This window comes from Grammomys surdaster, unplaced genomic scaffold (assembly GCF_004785775.1).
Source record: "Grammomys surdaster isolate TR1022 unplaced genomic scaffold, NIH_TR_1.0 213, whole genome shotgun sequence".
NCBI lineage: Eukaryota > Metazoa > Chordata > Mammalia > Rodentia > Muridae > Grammomys > Grammomys surdaster.
In genome coordinates, this window is record NW_021604658.1 from 1,911,904 (window position 1) to 1,931,286 (window position 19,383).

Genomic DNA, 19,383 nt, shown 5'->3' on the forward strand with positions numbered 1-19,383 from the left:
CTCCCTCTGTGTGTGTGTGTGTGTGTGTGTGTGTGTGTGTGTGTGTAGCATGTAGGATTCTCTGGACCCGGAGGTTTGTAAGTAGTTGTGAGCCAGCTGATGTGGATGCTGGGAATACCCACTACCCACATCTTCCTCTGGAAAGGCAAGAAGCACACGTAACCGCTGATAGCCTTCTCTCTCCAGCCTCCGAGGCCCAGTGATTTTGTTTGTTTGTTTGATGAGACAGGGTTTATCTGTATATCTTTGGCTAACCTAATGCTCTCAAAATCTCAGGTTGGTCTCAAAATCACAGAGGTCTGCCTGTCTCTGCCTTCTCAGTGCTAATGCTAAAGGCGTGCATCACTCGCTCTGCATCACTCGCTCTCAGCTTTCCTGTATCTTTTTTTCTTCTCTTTCTCTTCTCTCCCTCTCCCTCTCCCCCTCCCACTCCCTCTCCCCCTCCGGCGCCGCCCCCCCCGCGTCCCCCTTCTCCCCCTCCTCTCCCTCCTCCCTTCCTCCCTCTCCCTGTTTTTGTAAACACAGCGACAAGTGAATGAGGACCCTGCCCAAGGCACAGCCTATGGGAACCCGGTACTTTAGGACCAGGGTAAATGTGTGAAGCAGGAGGGTCACGTGGTGCCGGCCCAGCTCGCTCTTACTTTAACCCAGTGCTTCCCCGAAGCCCAAGGGACTGCGAGAGCCCTTGCCCGGCTGGTTCATAACAATTTTGACAACGCAGGAGGCCTGCAAGAGAGGGGCAGCCTACCGGAAACTGCGTGATGAGGAGGGGCTCCCAGCAAACCAGAGTGCTGGTCATGATCCGTGGGGCAGCACCGCCACCTACAGGAACTGTGGGGAGTACCGGAGTACCGCTGCCTTCCAACCTGGCTGCCGCGCGCAAAAAGCCCAGTAGAAAGGGCTGGGGAGCTCTCCCTAAGGGCATCAGGGGAAGCTGGGTTTGGTGTCCTCTGAGCTCTTTCCTCAGACGCAGTACGATCTTAGAATTCTAAAACGGCAGATCACAGGTTTCTCTGCTTAAAACTCCAACGTTCCTCAATTCACCTGAAGTCAGAGTCAGCTCTGCCTTGATGGTGCACACCTCTAATCTCAGTGATGGGGTGGTAAGGCAGGACAGGGAGTTCTAGGACAGCTTGAGCAACATAACTTAGCCTGTCTCAAAATAAACTAAACAATACAAAGGAAGCCTAAGTTATCTGCTAGATGCCCTCTGATCCACTCCCACAGCTGTTCTAACCCTTGCTTTTCTCAAGTCTGTCAACATGTCGCTGTTTCAATTCTATATTACTGTGACAAGATACATGAAATAATAAACTTACAAAGAGGAAAGTTTTACTTTTATTTATTTATTTGTTTGTTTGTTTGTTTGTTTATTTTGGTTTTTCGAGACATGGTTTCTCTGTGGAGCCCTGGCTGACCTGGAACTCACTCTGTAGACCAGGCTGGCCTCGAACTCAGAAATCCACCTGCCTTTGCCTCCCAAGTGCTGGGATTAAAGTGTCAGGGGCAGCCCTGCTTATACACTGAAGGCCTAAAAACAGCCATAGGCCTAAAAATCAGCAATAGGCCTGACATACACGCCTGCTAAACACAAAGTCTTGGGTCTCTGTGGAAAAATACTGAAACAGATGGCTAGAAGCTATTGTAAACAAGCAGCTTTGGTGGAAAGTTGCCAGCGTCAATAGTCATAGACCTTGTAAATAGGTAGCCTTGGTGGATAGTACCAACTTAGATAAGAACGAGTCATAGTGACATGTTCCCTGAACCTTCACCCAGCTGATACTCTGTTCTGGAAGATATCTATACTCCCCCCGAATACCCACGCTCCTGCGTCATCTCCTTCCCCACATCCTGCCTTTTTTGTGTATATAATCCCTGTGTGAAAAAGTAAAAATTGCAATTTGATCAGACTATAGACAGATTGCCATTCTTTGCATCTTTGCCTGTTCCCCCCACCCCACTCTCTTTCAGGTGACCTCCCTGGACCCCTGTTTAATGCCCTGCTGGCCAGGACATTAAAGGCATGCACCACCACTGCCCGACAAAGTTTTACATTTTTAAATTAAATTTTCATGTGGCCAGAAGACAACTAACTTGTTTATCAGTAGATAAACCCTAAGCAATTATAATAGTGCACAGACCGTATTAGTCACTTAAAAATTCTGTTGAATTAACAAATGAAAGAGTATACCTAAACAGCACTTTTTCCAACTACTGTCTAGAGGAGAAAAGAAAGCCCCAAGAATAAAGGTGGTGTCTCCTGTACTGGAAGTGTAGGGACTAGGCTTGGTGCTGATGACCTACTGGCTGCAAGTGGTAGCACACAGTGACACTCTAACTCCTGATCTTGGCCAGCCTGACATTTTTCATGACATGTAAACAACTGGGAGACTAATGTATTGTTGATTGATTGGTTGATTGTTTTAAATGTTTGAGTGTTGTGGGCCTGATTCCAAGCCCAAGGCATGTGTACCTTGTGCCCTCTGTGACCAGAAGATGGCGCCAAATCCCCTAGACTAAGAACTAACAAGTTCCGGTGTGAGCTGCTATGTGGATGCCAGGAACTGAACCCAGGTCTTCTACAAGAGCAGCCAGTGCCCTTAACTGCTAATCCACTGCTTCAGCCCTCGAATGCATTATTCCTAAAGTTAGTGGCATGTTCTCAGCTAAGGTGTCTCCGACTCAAAGTATGACTTTGTAGTGGTAGCGGTAAGGATGTCAGAGAGGAGCTAGGGAAGCTGTATGGAAGAGGAGTTAGTATGGATAATATGTTAAGATAATGTTTCTCTGTGCTCTTATGGTAAAGCTAATGCCAAGGGAAAAACAAAAACAAAAGATCAAAGCCAAAAAGCCTCACCAATGTCCTGGCCGCAGGCCTCAGGAGGGGGCCTTCCAGAGAAGAGGGCTTCTCTGAGGGATTTTTTGGGGGGTGGAGGCGTGTAACATTTGGTTTAATTGTTCAGACTAGCCTTTGACAGCCTAGTTCAAATGGTCCTCCTGCTTTAGCCTCCCAAGTAGATGGACCTGCAATTGTATGACCTTGAACTCCCGAAGTAGTCAAGATTGAACCTGAACTTTCGATTGTCCTGCCCCTACCCATCTAGTTCTGGACTTAAAGGCATCACATTCATACCTAGTTTAAGCAGTGCTAGAGATGAGACCCGTGGCTTCATGAACGCTAGGTGCGCACCATTACCAACTGAGCCGGATTTCCAGCTCCTCCCTAAAGTGACGTGGAAAAGGCTCCTTACCGGAACTGTGATGGCTCATCACCGCCCAGCCCACTCCGAGCCCAGCCCGCATGGCTGCTCCAGTCTCTCCGTAACAACTCTCCTCTCCACACTTGTAGTTCAGAAGGGGGTGGGTGGGCTTTGTGTCCCTCCTCATCAGACTTCTGTGTCTAACTTGTGAGCTAGATTTCCCCAAGGCAGAACAGGGAAGCAGGCTGCAGGGTTGGCACACAGGGAGCCAGGAACCCACCATCAAGGCTTCTCAACTCTTAAGTTTTTAGTGCCCTCCTCCTCTCTTGGATGTAGACACACACACACACACACACACACACACACACACACACACACACACCACTGCCTTTTTTATAGCTAAGAATGTCTTTTGTTTTATGGGCCTTAATGACTTTGGAAGGATATCTTCATTGAGAATATTTAAAATTCACATTTTCTCCTGGCATTCCAGTTTCAGTGTTTGTTCTAAACCTCTGATCCACCTAAGCTTAGTTTTGGTTGATGTTGTGAAGTAAGAATCCAGCGTGTGTGTGCTTTTCAATTGATTGGACACTTGTCCAGGGGCGTGTGTGTGTATGTATTTATAGACTGTAGCATTTAGGGCAAAGACATCTCTTATATGGCCATATATAGCTCTTCTATATCAAATTCTTAGCTTACTTGGGTCTATTTCCTGAAATTTCTATTCTATTTTCTGGATTAGTTCTGTATTTTGTGTTGAAATTTAATTAAAAAGAGCAAGCACAAACTCTTACCAACTGAGGAAACTATTTCCAAACAAAATTGGAAGTAACAGATTTGGAAAGAAACTGTTTTTTGTTGTAGTTGTTTTACATTTATTTGTATGTGTAGCTCTGGCCTGGACTGAAACTCACTGTGTAGACTGGCATAGAAACCCAATCCCACCCCACCCCCTGCTCCTGTTTCTCAAGTACTTAGAGTGCACACTGGCTCCTGGTCTTCATGGCTATTCTTCCAAATGTTTCATGGTTGACTTAACTGCCAGGCAAATTTCAAGAGAAATGTTTTGTACTTTATTGACTGCGTGCCCACACTTACAAGGGCATGCTTGTGGAGGACGACTTACAGGAGTTGATTCTCTTCCAATGTGAGTACTGGAGGCTTCATGCCAAGGGTCTGTACCCATTGAGACACCTCTTCCTGCCTAGAGAGACTAAAAGCATTAAAAAAAGAAATCTAAATGTAAAAAAACAAAGTCCTAAATATACATAAGACATACTATATTATACTCCTGCCTTCAATGTGTCACATCTTAACCATTTTTATTCTAATTATGTTTCCATTTTCTGTGCAGCCAGTCTCTATAACTTCCTCATGGTGTGAAATGGAAACTGTTAACACAACACAACCATTTCCCATTTTCCCTTCCCCACAGCTTCTGTGAACACTGAAATTATATGGTCATTTTATTTGGCTTTGTTGTCATTTTGAGACAAAGTCTCATGTAGCCTAGACTGGCTTCCAACTTGGTATGTAGCCAAGAATGATCATGAACTGATCCTCATGTGTCTTGACTTTCCCTCAGCTGTTTGGCTTCTTAGCATATGGACGTCCATGAATGTTATTGTAATATATATATGTATGTATGTTATCGGTGAGAGGGAGGTGTGGCAAGGTGCATGTTAGCTAGAGGACAACCTGAGGGAGTCTTTCAGAGAGTTGGAATCTGAGTTGTCAGGCTTGGTTGCAAGCATCCTTACCTGTTGAGCTATCTTGTCAGTCCATACTTTCTTTTAAAAAAATAGGTTTCATTTTTAGGATGCCACATTTTATCTGTTCATACAGGAACAGATATTTGAGGTCCTTCTTTGACTGTTAATGCTGCTATAGACCTCGACGTAAAGATAGTTTGAAATCCTTCCAGTAGAATTGCTGGATCACATGGCAAATATAGTTCAATGTTTTTGAGGATCCTCCATATTGTTTTGGATAGCACTGGGCATTTCACATTCCCACAGGAATTAGGTGCACAGGAACCAATTCCTCCATACCCTCGCCAGGTTGTGTTCATCTGGGAGGCGGTGCCTTGGGACTCAATCCTCATGCACTGTAACTACATGCAGACCACCTTGAATTTGTCTCTATATTTGGTATCTGTAGTTTGCTAATATACTTAGACGTATCTATCTCAGAGTAAGCTATATCCTATTTGTTAAATAATACAGATATCAGGAGGATTACTGGCTATTGAGACTACATGGGAAGTGCTCTAACAAAATTTGGAGTCACATGCTGCACTCGTGACAAAGACAGATGTGTAAATTTAATACTGCAAGCCGGGCGGTGGTGGCACATGCCTTTAATCCCAGCACTTGGGAGGCAGAGGCAGGTGGATTTCTGAGTTCAAGGCCAGCCTGGTCTACAGAGTGAGTTCCAGGACAGCCAGGGCTGCACAGAGAAACCCTGTCTCGAAAACCAAAAAAAAAAAAAAAAAAAATTAATTTAATATTGCAGAGAAAGCAAGCAGTACAGTGCAGGCTAGAGCAAGTTTCTGTCCAAGGTACTTGGCTTCACATTAATTTCAAACTGAGGCCTTTGGGCTGGGAAGACAGCACAATGGTAAAGTAGGTGAGAAGCTGTTCTTCTGAGGACCAGAGTTTGGTGCCCAACATCTTCCCTATGTGTCATGGTGGCTCACAACCACCTGCACGGACATCCAGCTCCAAGGTACATGACACCACTTCTGCCCTGAAGAGACAGACACATATTTCAAAACATTTAAAATGTGGCCTCATTTCCTGTAATCCTTTTGACTGGTTGTTTCATGGTAGGGTTCTCTTTCAAAGATCTACTTCGTATGTGGAAAAGAGGGTTAAAATCCTTACAATGGAGGGAAAGTTGGAACTGAAACCCAGATATGGGGGGGACTGGAGAATTCTGTCATAGTTTCAACTGAACTCTACCCAGTGTCTTAACCATCCACAGCTTGCTGTAGTAGGAAGGCTGCTGAAGAGCAACCGGCACTCTCCTCTAAAGATGTCAATGAATGCCAGGGGCTGCCGTGAGCACAGCGGCAGATCTGCTGTGAGCCTCTGCAGCACAGCTACTTTTTCTTGAACAGGAGCACTGTTGTTCTAGCTCCAAGTTTCTCTCACATGGTCTACAAACTAAAAAACTAAAATTCTACCCCAAAGCAATCAGAACTCAATTGGAAACATACACTATGAATGCAGGAACACTATTTATTAGGTCAATAATTCATTTAGCAATACAAGTACATGATATATATCACAATGCTGGTTACAAACATACTTAGTGTGGTTTAATAGTTACAAATAATGGTGAGCACTACAAGTGAAAATGGTATGAAAGGCTGTTCTGACTCAATGAGCTGTCTTCAGAATTGAATAATGACCAGAGATATTACTATAGAAATTACTGCGGCACTAGTCGTGGGGATTTTCCTGTAAAGAATGTTAGTGATTCATTTGTAATTATTCCATTAAGGGTTTTTCTTTTTATTTTCAGTCTATTAAACTAAAACCCCTGTTACTTAATAAGGTATAAAAATAGTACTGACCTGGTAATATTTAATAAAAGGTAGCATTCATTCACATAAAAGTAAAACTAAATTGAAAAGTTTTAGTCACCATGGCAACATATTTTCCCATAAAAGGAATATACAGAAACAAGTGATGTTATACAAATGGTACCTGCAATTCAGTGATTCAACACTTTGTGCACCACAACCAAGTTTCCTAGATATCTATATATAGCATATATATTTAATCTTAAATTTTACTTTTGAAAAACATGTGCACTTCAACAAACTCATTAAGGCCACTCATGCTACAGATACCTAGAACTGCAATCAATAATCATGTTATTTAATCAATAATCATGTTATTTTTAATCAATAATCATGTTATTTAATCCATCCTAAAGCACTCTCCTTCAAATCACCGTCAAGGGAAAAGCCAGTTTTCTGCCTAAAACATTCCTGAGATTTGGGGACAAAAGAAATACTAGTGTTAAGTTCTGTACACTAATCCAAACGTTCTACTTAAATCTTTTTTCCAGCTAATCTTAAGTCCTCTAAAGCCAAGAGGTGAAAAGTGTTAATTTCTAAAACAAAATAAAACTCTTAAAATTCAGTAATTATAAATATTTTTTTTTCCAGTAGTAACTTTGCCATCCAGAAAAAGAAGATTGGAAGCAGCAAGGCTAAAAACTCTAAAAAAAGAAAAAAGGTGGCAGCTAACATCACCCGTTACTTAGCAAACATTCTTTGAATTTGCAGTTTTGGCCAAAGGCTTGCATCATGTTTAGTCTATAAGGACAAGTTCAATGGTCTCTCAAGACTTCCAAGCTGGCAGCTGCCACACTACTGCATTTCTTGAGACAGGGTCTTCTTACTTAGCTGTCCTGGGGGAATCTCAAGCGATCCTCCTGTCTCAGCCTCCCATGGAGTTGGGATTGAACCTTGTGCCAGGACGTGCAGCTTCCTGTCCTGATGAGCCATTCTCATGGTCTATGACAAAGGGCTCCATTCAAACCATTGATTCTCACAAGCAGCAGTACCTGGGCAGGTGCAGGTGAGCTGTTTATAAAAACAATGTACAGTGATGGAGAAAGGTCTAAATCCTCAGGGTAAAGTCTAGTTTGAGGACCCATAAGTATTGTGCACTAAAAACTCAGTTGGCGCTATTAAATGGAATCGTGACTCACCTGGGTCACATGCACAAGCTCCTCATGCCCCCAAATGGAATAGCACCAGACTGTAGGAATAGGGAATTCAGGGGAGGATGAGATCATAGGCCCTTATGTAAAATTACATGCAAGCTACTGTTTATTCTGAGGTAAGTTTTATTCAGTTTTTTCTTTGAGTTTGGAGACAGATCTCCCTTTGTAGCCCAGGCTGCCTGGAACTCAACACCTTACCTCACTCAGCCTCCTGAACACTGACATATGTACCACACCCTGCTTTAATACATTTATAAAATAAAATCACGGCAGTGTTCGTCTCACTACATCAACCTTGCTGAGGGATGAATCCCAGCCTTGAAATGATTAGGGGAATATTTTCACTAGAATCAGAACATATCAAGTCATATCACTAAGACAGAGTGTTAGAGTGTGGGCATTAGGTTAACCTTTACTAACTTACAGAAAACTGTATTAAAGGAGTGGTCAGACGGAGTGGCTGACAAGGACGTGCTGGAGGCGGGGCTGGGGCTGGTTGTCAGCTGACATCATCACCCTGTAATCACAGGCTTCTAAGATCAGGTTACTTTATCACTGAGGATGAGTTAAGTGTGAACTGAGCTAAGGAAGACGAGTTATCGGACTACAAAACACTGTATGTGCACAACACCAAAAATGAAGATTAAATAAAAATAATTCATGTGGAAACTTAAGTTTTAAAACATTTATTGAAAAACAATTTACCATGACATTCCTAGACCACAAACATACCACAGGACTCTAGATATCCAATAAAAGTATACAAAAAGCCTATCCTCAAACTGTCTTTGGAGGTATTAAGTATATAGGCTTGTGAGGGAGGCTCCCGCCGAGTAACTGAGAAATGCTACTCCTGGGTCACACAGACTACCTGGTAATGAAGGTGACTCTCACGGGACTGTAATTAAGAGAGGGGAGCCAGCTGTATAAACTACAAGTGCGCCAAACTGAATTCTTTGAAGAATTTTAAAGGAAATTCAGTTTGAGGAATAAATTCAAGTCTCTGAACCCAAAGCTGCTGAGTCAGGATGAGAGCTTGCCTCACTTGCTGGGGGCATCCTCACTAAGGTTCCTTCTAAAGACCTAACCACACTGGCTTATCACTAAGACTGAAAATCGCAATTTCAAACAAAGTTAAAATTGGGAAGTTAAAAAAAATGTTTAAGCTAAATTCTTAAGTAATGTTTCTGTACTCTCCATGATAACTGTTTTCCCCTCACCCAACAAGCATGCTAAAAGAACAAAATCTGACACACACCCACACACTTAATACTCCGAGCATCAGCAGGAGTAGTGTATCTAACAGCCAAGTCAGAAGCCCCTGAAAATAGGGGAGAAACCCAGATTCTTAACTACAGAGGTACCAGACCAGATGGGCCACTGTGCTAAGAATTGAGGTAACAGCAAAAGATCTTTTTGTTTCTTTTTGTTACATGTTATAATAACTTAGGAACTGAGTATTAGCTCCACATTAAAAAGTCTGGCTAGCTTTAAAAACTTAGAAAAATCAAAGCCCCAATCAATGAAACAGACATTGTAACTGGAGGATCTTTCAATTGGAGTCACGTATTTCGGTTAAAATGACTATTATTTTCAATGATGAATTTTCTAAGACTTTCTTTTGTGTGCATTCATCTTTTTAATCCCCACAAACCATACAGTAAACCTAAAATTCTCTTCTGAACATGACTTATTTCATGACTCTTAGCCAGTATATTTGTTAACTACATGGAGTATCAGGGCAGAGATTAAAATGAGGTGGCTACAGAGATGGTTACAGATGTGCTTATGGCAGGCATTGCCATCTATGCACCATGACTAAAGATTTGCTACTGACGTTACCCACATCCCATCGTTTGGTATCTATGATGCAAATATAAAACTCTTGCATTAGTACTCTGCATTCTACCTAAATGAAATCATTCTACTGGAAAAGGCAAGTGCAGTCACTAAAGAACAATGGAAAGCCTCTGGTCCAAGTAACACCTTCCACAGTTGCCTGGTCCTTTTAGATCCTTCTGGTCCTGTTAGCAAACACTTTGGAGCATCTTACCATGGTACCAAAAACAGAGTTAGAACTGCTGGTCTACCCAGTGTTCTGTGACTGACAGATCAACACTGGTCCAGTTAGATGAATCTGACAGTCTGTCACTGAGACAGAGTTCTGGAATGGCTGTATGCCCTGATCTGGGAAAGATGGCCAAAACTACATCAGGGTGCTCCTCCCCACCTTATTAGTACCTGTGTTACTTTTCTATACTGCATATAAAGTTTTCCATAAAATTTCCTTACAATACAGTATTGAATACCTCCACATGGAAGAATTAATTATATGTTAAAAAGTTTTTGAAATCATCCTTACATAATAAGAATGCAACTCTTTTAAACTCTTAAATAGTTTTATTTAGGGGTTCTTTTTTTTTTCTTTCAGACTTTCTGAAAAACGAATTATTTTTTAAAAAGAAAAAAAAAAGGTTTCCTGTTGTTCTACTAGGGTGAGAATGTGGGACTACTTACACACGCGGCACATGCTGATATAACTCAATATATGCTTATTCTATAGGAACTGCAATACAGGACTACCCGAAATAGGGTCTTCGATGGACTGGACCAGTGTTTCAATGCAAATGCCAGCCCTAAAAACAACATGGTTTTGATTTCACAGTATGAATTCCCTGGAATCTGGGAAAAGGTAATTGTTAGCTGAGGCTGTTCCTCAGCAGCTTGGTCCCTCAACATTCTGAGACATCAGGAAGGACTGCACCACTTCTTCAGTGGACTGGGGGCTGCTGTTGACGTCTTCAAGGGCATCGGTCACTGAATACTGTCGATCTCGCAACCGGTTCCAGTTAGACAGAACGTTGTGATACTCAAACACTTTCTCATAATTCCCAATGGAGTTGTAAAGTTTAATGAGGCCTCGGTAATCATATTCTAGTCCACTGTAGCCTTCACCAAACAGTTTCTTCCCTAAAGCAACATAAAAAAGACGTAGATCAAATATTACAATAATGTTTTGTTTAAATTTCAATATAATTGGCTTTTTGTTTGAGACAGGGTTTCTCTGTGTAGCCCTGGCCATTCTAGAACTCACACTGTAGACCAGGCTGTCCTCGAACTCAAGAGATCCCCCTGCCTCTGCCTCCCAAGTGCTGCGATTAAAGGCATGCGCCACCACCACCTGGCATGGGTTCTATTCTTTAAGTAGGCTGGCGTGGTTTTAGTCCTATGGAAGGAAACAGATACAGTCCCTCTACCACTGCCTCTTAACTACTCTCATCCCTGCGACATTTCTAAGACTTCAAGGAGTTGGCTTTACAAGAAAACAAAAATAAATTTCACAGGTTTAAAAAAAGTGTGTACTTAATTCACGTGCATGTTTGTGTGTACTCAGGTGCTCGAGCTATAGCACGTGAGTAGAGGCCTGGGGATACCGTTCAGGAATCTCTTTTCCTTCTATCATGTGAGTTCTCCAGAAAGAATCCAAGTCATCTAGGTTGATAAGCCTAGTCAAAAGCTTTACCAGTCTAAAAGTTCAGGTTTAGGACTAATGATTTTAAGGATATTTTAAAGTAATATGGAGGATTTACAGAATCTTTATGTGTAGCCCTGCCTGTTCTGGAACTCACTATATAGACCAGGCTGGCCTCAAACTCAAGATCTAATCACAGCCTCTGCCTCTCCAGTACTGGGATTAAAGGCATGCACTATCATTTCTAACTAATTTTGTTTTGGTTTTTGGCTTTTCAAGACAGGGCTTCACTATGTAGCCCTGGCTGCTCTGGAACTCAATCTGTAGACCACACTGGCCTCCAACTCCCAGAGATCTGTCTGTCTCTGCCTCCTGAGAGCTAGAATTAAAGGTGTGCCCCACTACTGGCCACAGAGTTTTGCTTCTCAAGTTGATACAACTTGGCCGGGCGGTGGTGGCGCACGCCTTTAATCCCAGCACTTAGGAGGCAGGCAGATTTCTGAGTTCGAGGCCAGCCTGGTCTACAGAGTGAGTTCCAGGACAGCCAGGGCTACACAAAGAAACCCTGTCTCGAAAAACCAAGAAAATAAAAAAAAGTTGATACAACTCTGTAGTCACACCTAGGAAGAAGAAAACTGAGGAACTGCTTGGATCAGTTTGGCCTGTAGTCACTGTCTGCAAGATATGTTGACTGATGACTGATGTGCAAAAGCCAGGCTATAGTGCGCGGTACCTTACACAGGTAGTATCTTGGGCTATGAGAGAAAACTAGCTAGACACGAGTGAGCCAGTAAGCTAGTCAGCAAGCAGAGTTCCTCTGTGGTTCCTGCCTTGAGCTACTGCCACTGCGTCACTCAATGATGGGTGTGACCTAAGTGTGAGCTGAAATGAACCCTTTCCTCCCAAGCGGCCGTTGGTCATGGTGCTTCTGTCACAGCAACAGAAAAACCCAGCAGCACAGAGACATCTCAAGACTCTTATCTTGTAGAAAATATAATAGGGAATATAAGAAAATACTTATTCATGTGCACATGTGTAAAATCATAAATAGAAAAATACACCATAAACAAATGAGACTGGTCACCCAAAGCAGATGCTGAGGATGAGGTAGAAGAAGCTAAGGACTACACATCACAAGGAAAATACTTACCTATGAATTTTTGATTCTAAGAACATTAGCATTTCCACTACTTGGATTTATCAAGTAAGTCAACATATAATGGTTAACACTCAAATATATGGACCACTGTTTGTGACAGAGACAGCAAAGGGGAAAGGACAGGCTAGTAAGAAATGGTCCCAAGTCAACTATATTTATGCACAGAAATAAGAAAATTTCTTCTAAGATGAACAAGTTAATTTTAGGATTGCAGATCAAAACATGAACACAGTGAAGTGTCCAGAGGATGATCTTTTAGCAGAGTGCCTTCATAACTGGTAGAAAAAACAAAATCCCTCAAACGAAATTTAAAAGGTACTAATGATAAATTAAAAGAAGACAAAAAGGCATTCGATAAAATCCCAGGTGTCCTTGGGCTGGGTGTGGTAGCACATGCCTGGATCCCAGCACTTAGGAGGAAGCAGGAGCTACAAGTCCCCGTGACAATGCCAACTAACTAAAATAAAATGAACCATCCTTTCCGGGTGCTCTCAAGAAAACAAGCCACAGGATGAGTGACCTTGCAGCACAGGTGACCAAGAGGGCTCAGTTACAGTATATGAAGAAATTCCTGAATCAACAATACCAGACAATTCAAAATGACCTCAACAGCAATTTCATACAATGAGTTAATACTGTCAAATGACAACAATGCAAACACTCTGTGTGTTTATTCATCGAAGACTAGATAATGATGACACACAAATCCAGTATAACATTCCTTAGTCATGGAAGTGACCAAGTGACCGTGATGCAGCAATGCAGTAAGGTAAAGATGTGAGACCTGCAGATGGCATGAGGCTCAGGGGCAGCAGCAGGTGCACACCTTAAATGGTGGCCTTTACCACACACCCTGCTTGTTGGCTTCAGTGCGGAGGAAGAGACTGACAGGAGACTGCAGGAGGCTCTGTGCTCAGCTCTGGCTGCCTGGTGAGGGACACACTTGTCAGCGGATCTAAGAGCACAGACATGCTCTCTAGAGCCCTGAGGAAGACAGAAAGGTAACATACCAATAGCTATTGACCGCAGGTACAGTTTCTCAGCATTTTCATACTGATTCATGTCATAATTATACAGAGATGCCAGGTGTCCCACTGAAAGGGCCACTTCGTAATCTTCTTGACCAAGGAGTTGCTCCTTAATCTGAATTGCTTTTATATGCATTTCTTCAGCTTCCTGAAAAAACAGGCCAAGTGGAACATTAGATTTTTCTCAGGACAATTCTCCTCAATGGTAGGTTTGTTCTAAATATCACCACAGCTTATGCATGTCATTAGGAAGTTAAGGTCAAAGAGCATCACATGCCTTTTCCGAAAGCTGCTGATGAAAAACATTACTGGTTTTGGTAATCTGCACCAAGCTGATAACAGTGATGGCCCTAAAGCCTAAGGCATTCTAAGCTAGGTGTGGGAATACATGTCTGTATTTCCAACCACAGGCAGGCAGAGGCAGTAGGACTGGCAATTCAAAGCCAACCTGGGCTACATAGACAAGATGCTGTCACAAAAACAACAAACCCATCAAAATAAAAAAGAGCAGTAAAGGGCTGGAGAGATGGCTCAGTGGTTAAGAGCACTGGCTGATCTTCCAGAGGTCCTGAGTTCAATTCCCAGCACCCACATGGTGGCTCACAACCATCTGTAATGGGATCTGATATCCTCTTCTGGTGTGTCTGAAGACAGCTACAGTGTACCCATATAAATCAAATAAATAAACAAAATCTTTAAAGAGCAGTAAAGAGCTTCCTGAAACGAATATGAAGGTGGGTGGTCATACACCTTCAATTCCAGCAGAGGCATACCAGTCTGAGTTTGAGGCCAGCCTGGTCTATACATAGTGATTTCTAGGACAGCCAGATCTATACAGTGAGACCCTGTCAAATAATAGTAATAATTTGAGTTACTATATCCCTAAAATTAACTTAACTTGTTAAGGTGGTATTGACTTACGAAGACATGTGCATGTATACCTGACTGCAGACATGTATCCCCACTCCTAGCTTAGAATGCCATATAATTTCTACCTTTATCACCTTAGGCTTTAGGGCCATCACTGCCATCAATTTAGTGCAAATTACCAAAACCAGTATTGTTTTTTATCAGCAGCTTTAGGAAAAGGTATATGATGTTCTTTGATTTTACTGCCTAATGACATGCATAAGCTGTGGTGATATGGAAAGACAAGGGGGTGGAAGGTGCTAGAGCTCCTATATAGCCCAGGCTGGCACCAAACTAATAATCCCCTTGCCTCAGCCTTTCAAGTATTAAACTTAAAGGAATGTACTATTATTATTAACTAAAACCGAAAATTCCGAAAGAAAATTAGTTTAAGTGTATTGCTAGATTTTGTAGTTCCTAATTCTTAATAGCTATAAAATTAACTCTAGTGTCACTACTAGAATCTGGCATCTCTGAATACTTATTATAGGTTAGACCTTCTGCTAAGACCTGAACATACTGCTCTAAGAGCTATGACTGAGCCTGTCTACAATAACACCAGCTTTTTGGATCTGAAACCTTTTGTCACGGTCTTGTCTCTGTAATCTCACTTTTAATCTTACTGCAGGGTTTCTACACTAGCTATTTTCTCAGCTCCTTTGGGGTTAGGTAAAGCAATTGTATGCTTTATTATTTAAGATTACTGAAGATTTATTACTTTAAATTTACTTAATAAAGAATTCAGAAATAAAGAATATAAAGCCTTTTTACCTTAAATTTTCTCATTGACTGATAAAGTCTTCCAAGGTTACCATAGTGCTTTGCAGTCTGTACATTAAACTCTCCAAACGCTTTCTTAGCGAGCTGCAGTGAGGACAAGTGCAGGTCATGTGCTTCCTGAAGCAGCCTCTGCTCCGTCTCCTTGTTGTGACAGTCAATTGCAATCTCCTCTAAAATCAGTGCTGGACCAAGAAAGCCACACATCAACAACCCTCAAACCCACTTCCCAAGGGCCCAACATTTAACTGAAAATTAAGGACTGTAGTATTTACTGAGTATTGAATACATAACTGACTGTGGTTAAGGACTGGCCAAGATCAAAGCTTTCCACATTTGTGGGTTTTTTTTTTCCTTGGGATCTTGATCTATACCAGGCTGGCTTTGAATTCACGGCAATCTTCCTGCCTCAACTTCTTTCTAGTGCTGAGATTCCACATGTGTACAGCTGTGGTCAGTCCCATGACTCCTTCAACAGTACACTTTTGGGAAAGTTCTATTTATACAAACTATTCATTTAAATCAAGGGGAAAATGGTGTCTGTACCTTAGATTATTTTGCAGAATCAGCTTCTACTGTGTTAGCCTGCTGCCTTTTGTAGATGGAACTTTGCTTTGTTTGGGAATGGTCTTGAATGCAACCGGGAGGCCAAGGCAGCAGGACTGGGAGTTTGTTTAAGGCTAGCCTCGGCAACTGGGAGCCCAAGGCTGCAAAACTGATTCAAGGGCAGCCTAAACTATATGAGACCTTGTCTCAAAAAAACAAACCAGACAAATAAATAAACAAAAAATAAAGAGTAAAATTATAGGAGACATGAAAGTTAAAGTTATCCAACCGCCAAGGAATGCTTTAAGCACGTCTGACAATTCTGCAACCAGCCTTTATAAAACAAACTCTCTAACCAAACATAACTGAGAAAGCAAAAACAAAACCCAGCTTCCTTCCTCTTACTCGACCAACCCAATCAGGCCAAAAGACACTTTAATTTCAAAGTTCCATTCCAGGACTTCAAACCCAATACAAAATCTTAAGAATATAGATATCACCAGCTAATTTAATTTCTTAACACTGATTTGTATAAAGATAGTGAACAGAAAGCTACCTTGTGGCAGCATTTAAAAAAAAAAACAAACATTTAAAACAGTTTCAATACCAGAGGACAGATTAAGGAGCCTAGAGGAAAAGTATGTCCCTATGTGTATTAAAATGGAAAAATGCTCATGATATAAGAGGCAAAAAATATCAGGTTATAAAGCTGAAGAATTGCTAACTTTCCCCCCAACATTGATTTGTGTGCGTGCGGCCATGCGCACAGAGGTAAGGAAACAACGGAGGTAGTGAGCTCTCCACCTCCTGTATGTGGAGCCCTCCTGCTCGTGTGCGGCAGGACTGACGTTAGGCTACAAGCCTGGCAGCCAGCCACTCAGCCCTTGGTCATCTCACTGGGCCTTTATTACCTTTTTTAAAGAAAGAAAGGACTAAAGTCATCAGCAAAATGGTGATTCAGCTTTAGTGAGGCTTTGGGTAACTTTATTTCTTCTCGTTACTATCTAACTTAATTGCTGGTGTTAAACTGAACTAAGATAACGCAGTATTGGGGTTAGACTCACCCACCTGCACACAAGTACCACAAAGGTGATCCAGTCAAAACAGAATCAGTGCATTAAGAGAAAGCATTGATGAGGATTACGAGAAAAGTTACAAGTTGAGAAAAAAGAATGCCGCACTGTAAGTAAGCCAGCCTGTGGAACTGCCCTGAGTTTACTGTGACACTGGAACCGCCTAGCCTACATCACTCTCTGCCATACTCAGAGGAAAGGAATGGAGAGCAGGAGGAAGACACATGAACAAACAACAATGCTGTATCAAAGAGGTGAAGCAGAGTTGAGGGAACTATTTTAGTCATATATCCATACAATCTAGCAGCCTTATTTTATTTATGCCACATATCAATTTACAACCATTGGAGACTGGATCACAAAGGTACCTTTCACCCTCTTTGAAGAAGCCAAAAGAAGATGATCTTCAGGTAGGATGTGGGTAATGATACCAATGGCTCTTTCTGCATGAAATCTGCAATATACAGATAGTTTAGTGTCTCTCTTTAGTTAAAAGTGTTATTTCAAAAAAAGTAAGAAGACATATTATAACATTAACAGAATATACTAATAAAACTATAAAAATGAATCAAAGAGTTTTTGGGCCAGAAGATGGCTCAGCAATTAAGAGCACTTGTTCCTCTTCCACACGCCCTGAGTTCAGGTCCCAGAATGCACACTGATTAGGTGGCTCACAAATGGCTGTAACTTCAGCTCCAGAGGACAGCACCTTCTTCTAGCGTCCATGGGCATTTGCAATCAACCATTTGGTGCACACACATAGATATATAAATATAAGTCTTAAAAAAAAAAAAAAGTTTTAAGGATCAGTTTTGTTTTGTTGGACGGAAAATCAAACTCAAGATCTCAAACTTGCTAGCAAACATAGCTTCATTCTCAGCTCCAAAATTTCAATTTGTTGTGAATTAAACTTCTAACACCAGTTGTATTCTCATCTCCCTCAAGATCAAAGTCTTCATTATGATCTATAAGACTCAACTTCTCTCTGTCAACTCTCTGACAATATTTCCTGCCATGCTCACAACAACCCCAGCCACACACGCCCAGCCATTTCTAGATGAGCCCGTGCTTGCCCACTCTGGCATGTGCTCTTTCTTCTCTCTGTGGGACTTTCCCCTCTACATGCTCATAAGGCTCACTGTCACTAAACAGAGCATATAAAGTGCCCCAAATCACTGGCCTCTCCACTGTTTCTGTCCAGAGTAACATCTGGTTATCTGGTCACAGCCCCGCCCACAAAAAAAAAGGTAACCCACTTGCCTATTATATTTTACAACTAAACTTCTTTAGAGGTTCTAGGTCACCAGATAAAGGTGCTTCAAATCAAACTCAGATCTTCTGAAAAAACAGTATTCATTCTTAACCACTAAACCATCTCTCTAGTTCCTCAAACTTACCTCCACTTGTTTTCAATTCACTAATTGAGTTTGGTTATTAATTAAAGTGCTATTTAACTTGTCTACAAAATTTTAATAATAATGACAATGCCTTATCCTCAGCTCTGTTGCTTTCTTTGAGACATATTTTATTTAGTAGCCTAGGCTGGCCTCAAATTCATGGCAATCTTCCCACCTCACCCTGAGTGGTAGTAAGAGCACTAGGTTTTTAGAATATGAGTACAGCCAGCACTGCGATCAATTTTAGGACATTTTTATTACCTTAAAAAGAAAAAAAAAAGTGAGCCAGGCAGTGATGGCGTACGCCTTTAATCCTAGCACTTGGGAGGCAGAGGCAGGCAGATTTCTGAGTTTGAGGCCAGCCTGGTCTACAAAGTGAGTTCCAGGACAGTCAGGGCTACACAGAGAAACCCTGTCTCGAAAAACAAAAACAAAAAAAAAAACAAAAAAAAAACAAAAGAAAAGAAAGAAAAGAAAAAAAGAGTCTTAATACACATGTAGCAGTCCCCACATCCTTCCAAAACCCCAGCTCTGAGAATCATTCCCTTTCTGTCTCTAGATTTGTCGCTCTGGACATAAACACATTAAACAGCATAGAATGTGATCCCTTTTATCTTGTTTTATTTAAAATTCCCAGCTCTCAAGAAGAAGCAAGTAGATTGTTTGAACCCAGAGTATAAAGCCAGCCAGAGTAACAGCTAGAACCCCTGCAAAGTTAAGTCTGCCTTTGGAAATGTTTGGGTTTTTCTGGAGAAAGGTGTCTTGCTGTGTAGCCTAAGTTGGTCTGGAACTCACAGCGTGCCCCAGACTGGCCCTGTTAGAAGAGAGCTGGCTGGAGTTGGTTTTCTCCTTCCACAGATGGATTTCAGAGATGGAACTCAGACTGGCATGCTCAGTACCAAGCACCTGGAGTTCTTGATCTTCCAGACCCAGCATTCGGCTAGGATTGCAGGTATGTCCTATAATGTCAGCCTATTTTTGGCTTCAATTTTCCTCCAAAATATTACAGGTTTCTTTTTTTTTAATTGGCTTCCTTCCTTCCTTCCTTCCTTCCTTCCTTCCTTCCTTCCTTCCTT

General features: G+C 41.8%; 1 protein-coding gene across 1 annotated transcript in view; it reads right to left on the reverse strand.

The window, feature by feature from the left end:
• Positions 1 to 6,431: 6,431 nt before the first annotated feature.
• Positions 6,432 to 19,383, reverse strand: part of Appbp2 (amyloid beta precursor protein binding protein 2) — a 46,453-nt gene continuing 33,501 nt past the window's right edge. The window contains exons 10-13 of the mRNA XM_028772348.1: positions 17,279 to 17,364; positions 15,286 to 15,476; positions 13,588 to 13,753; positions 6,432 to 10,916 (exon numbers count right to left, since the gene is read on the reverse strand). Of these exons, the coding sequence (XP_028628181.1) occupies positions 10,663 to 10,916; positions 13,588 to 13,753; positions 15,286 to 15,476; positions 17,279 to 17,364 (697 nt within the window). The 3' untranslated portion in view covers positions 6,432 to 10,662. The remainder of the gene's footprint in view (positions 10,917 to 13,587; positions 13,754 to 15,285; positions 15,477 to 17,278; positions 17,365 to 19,383) is intronic.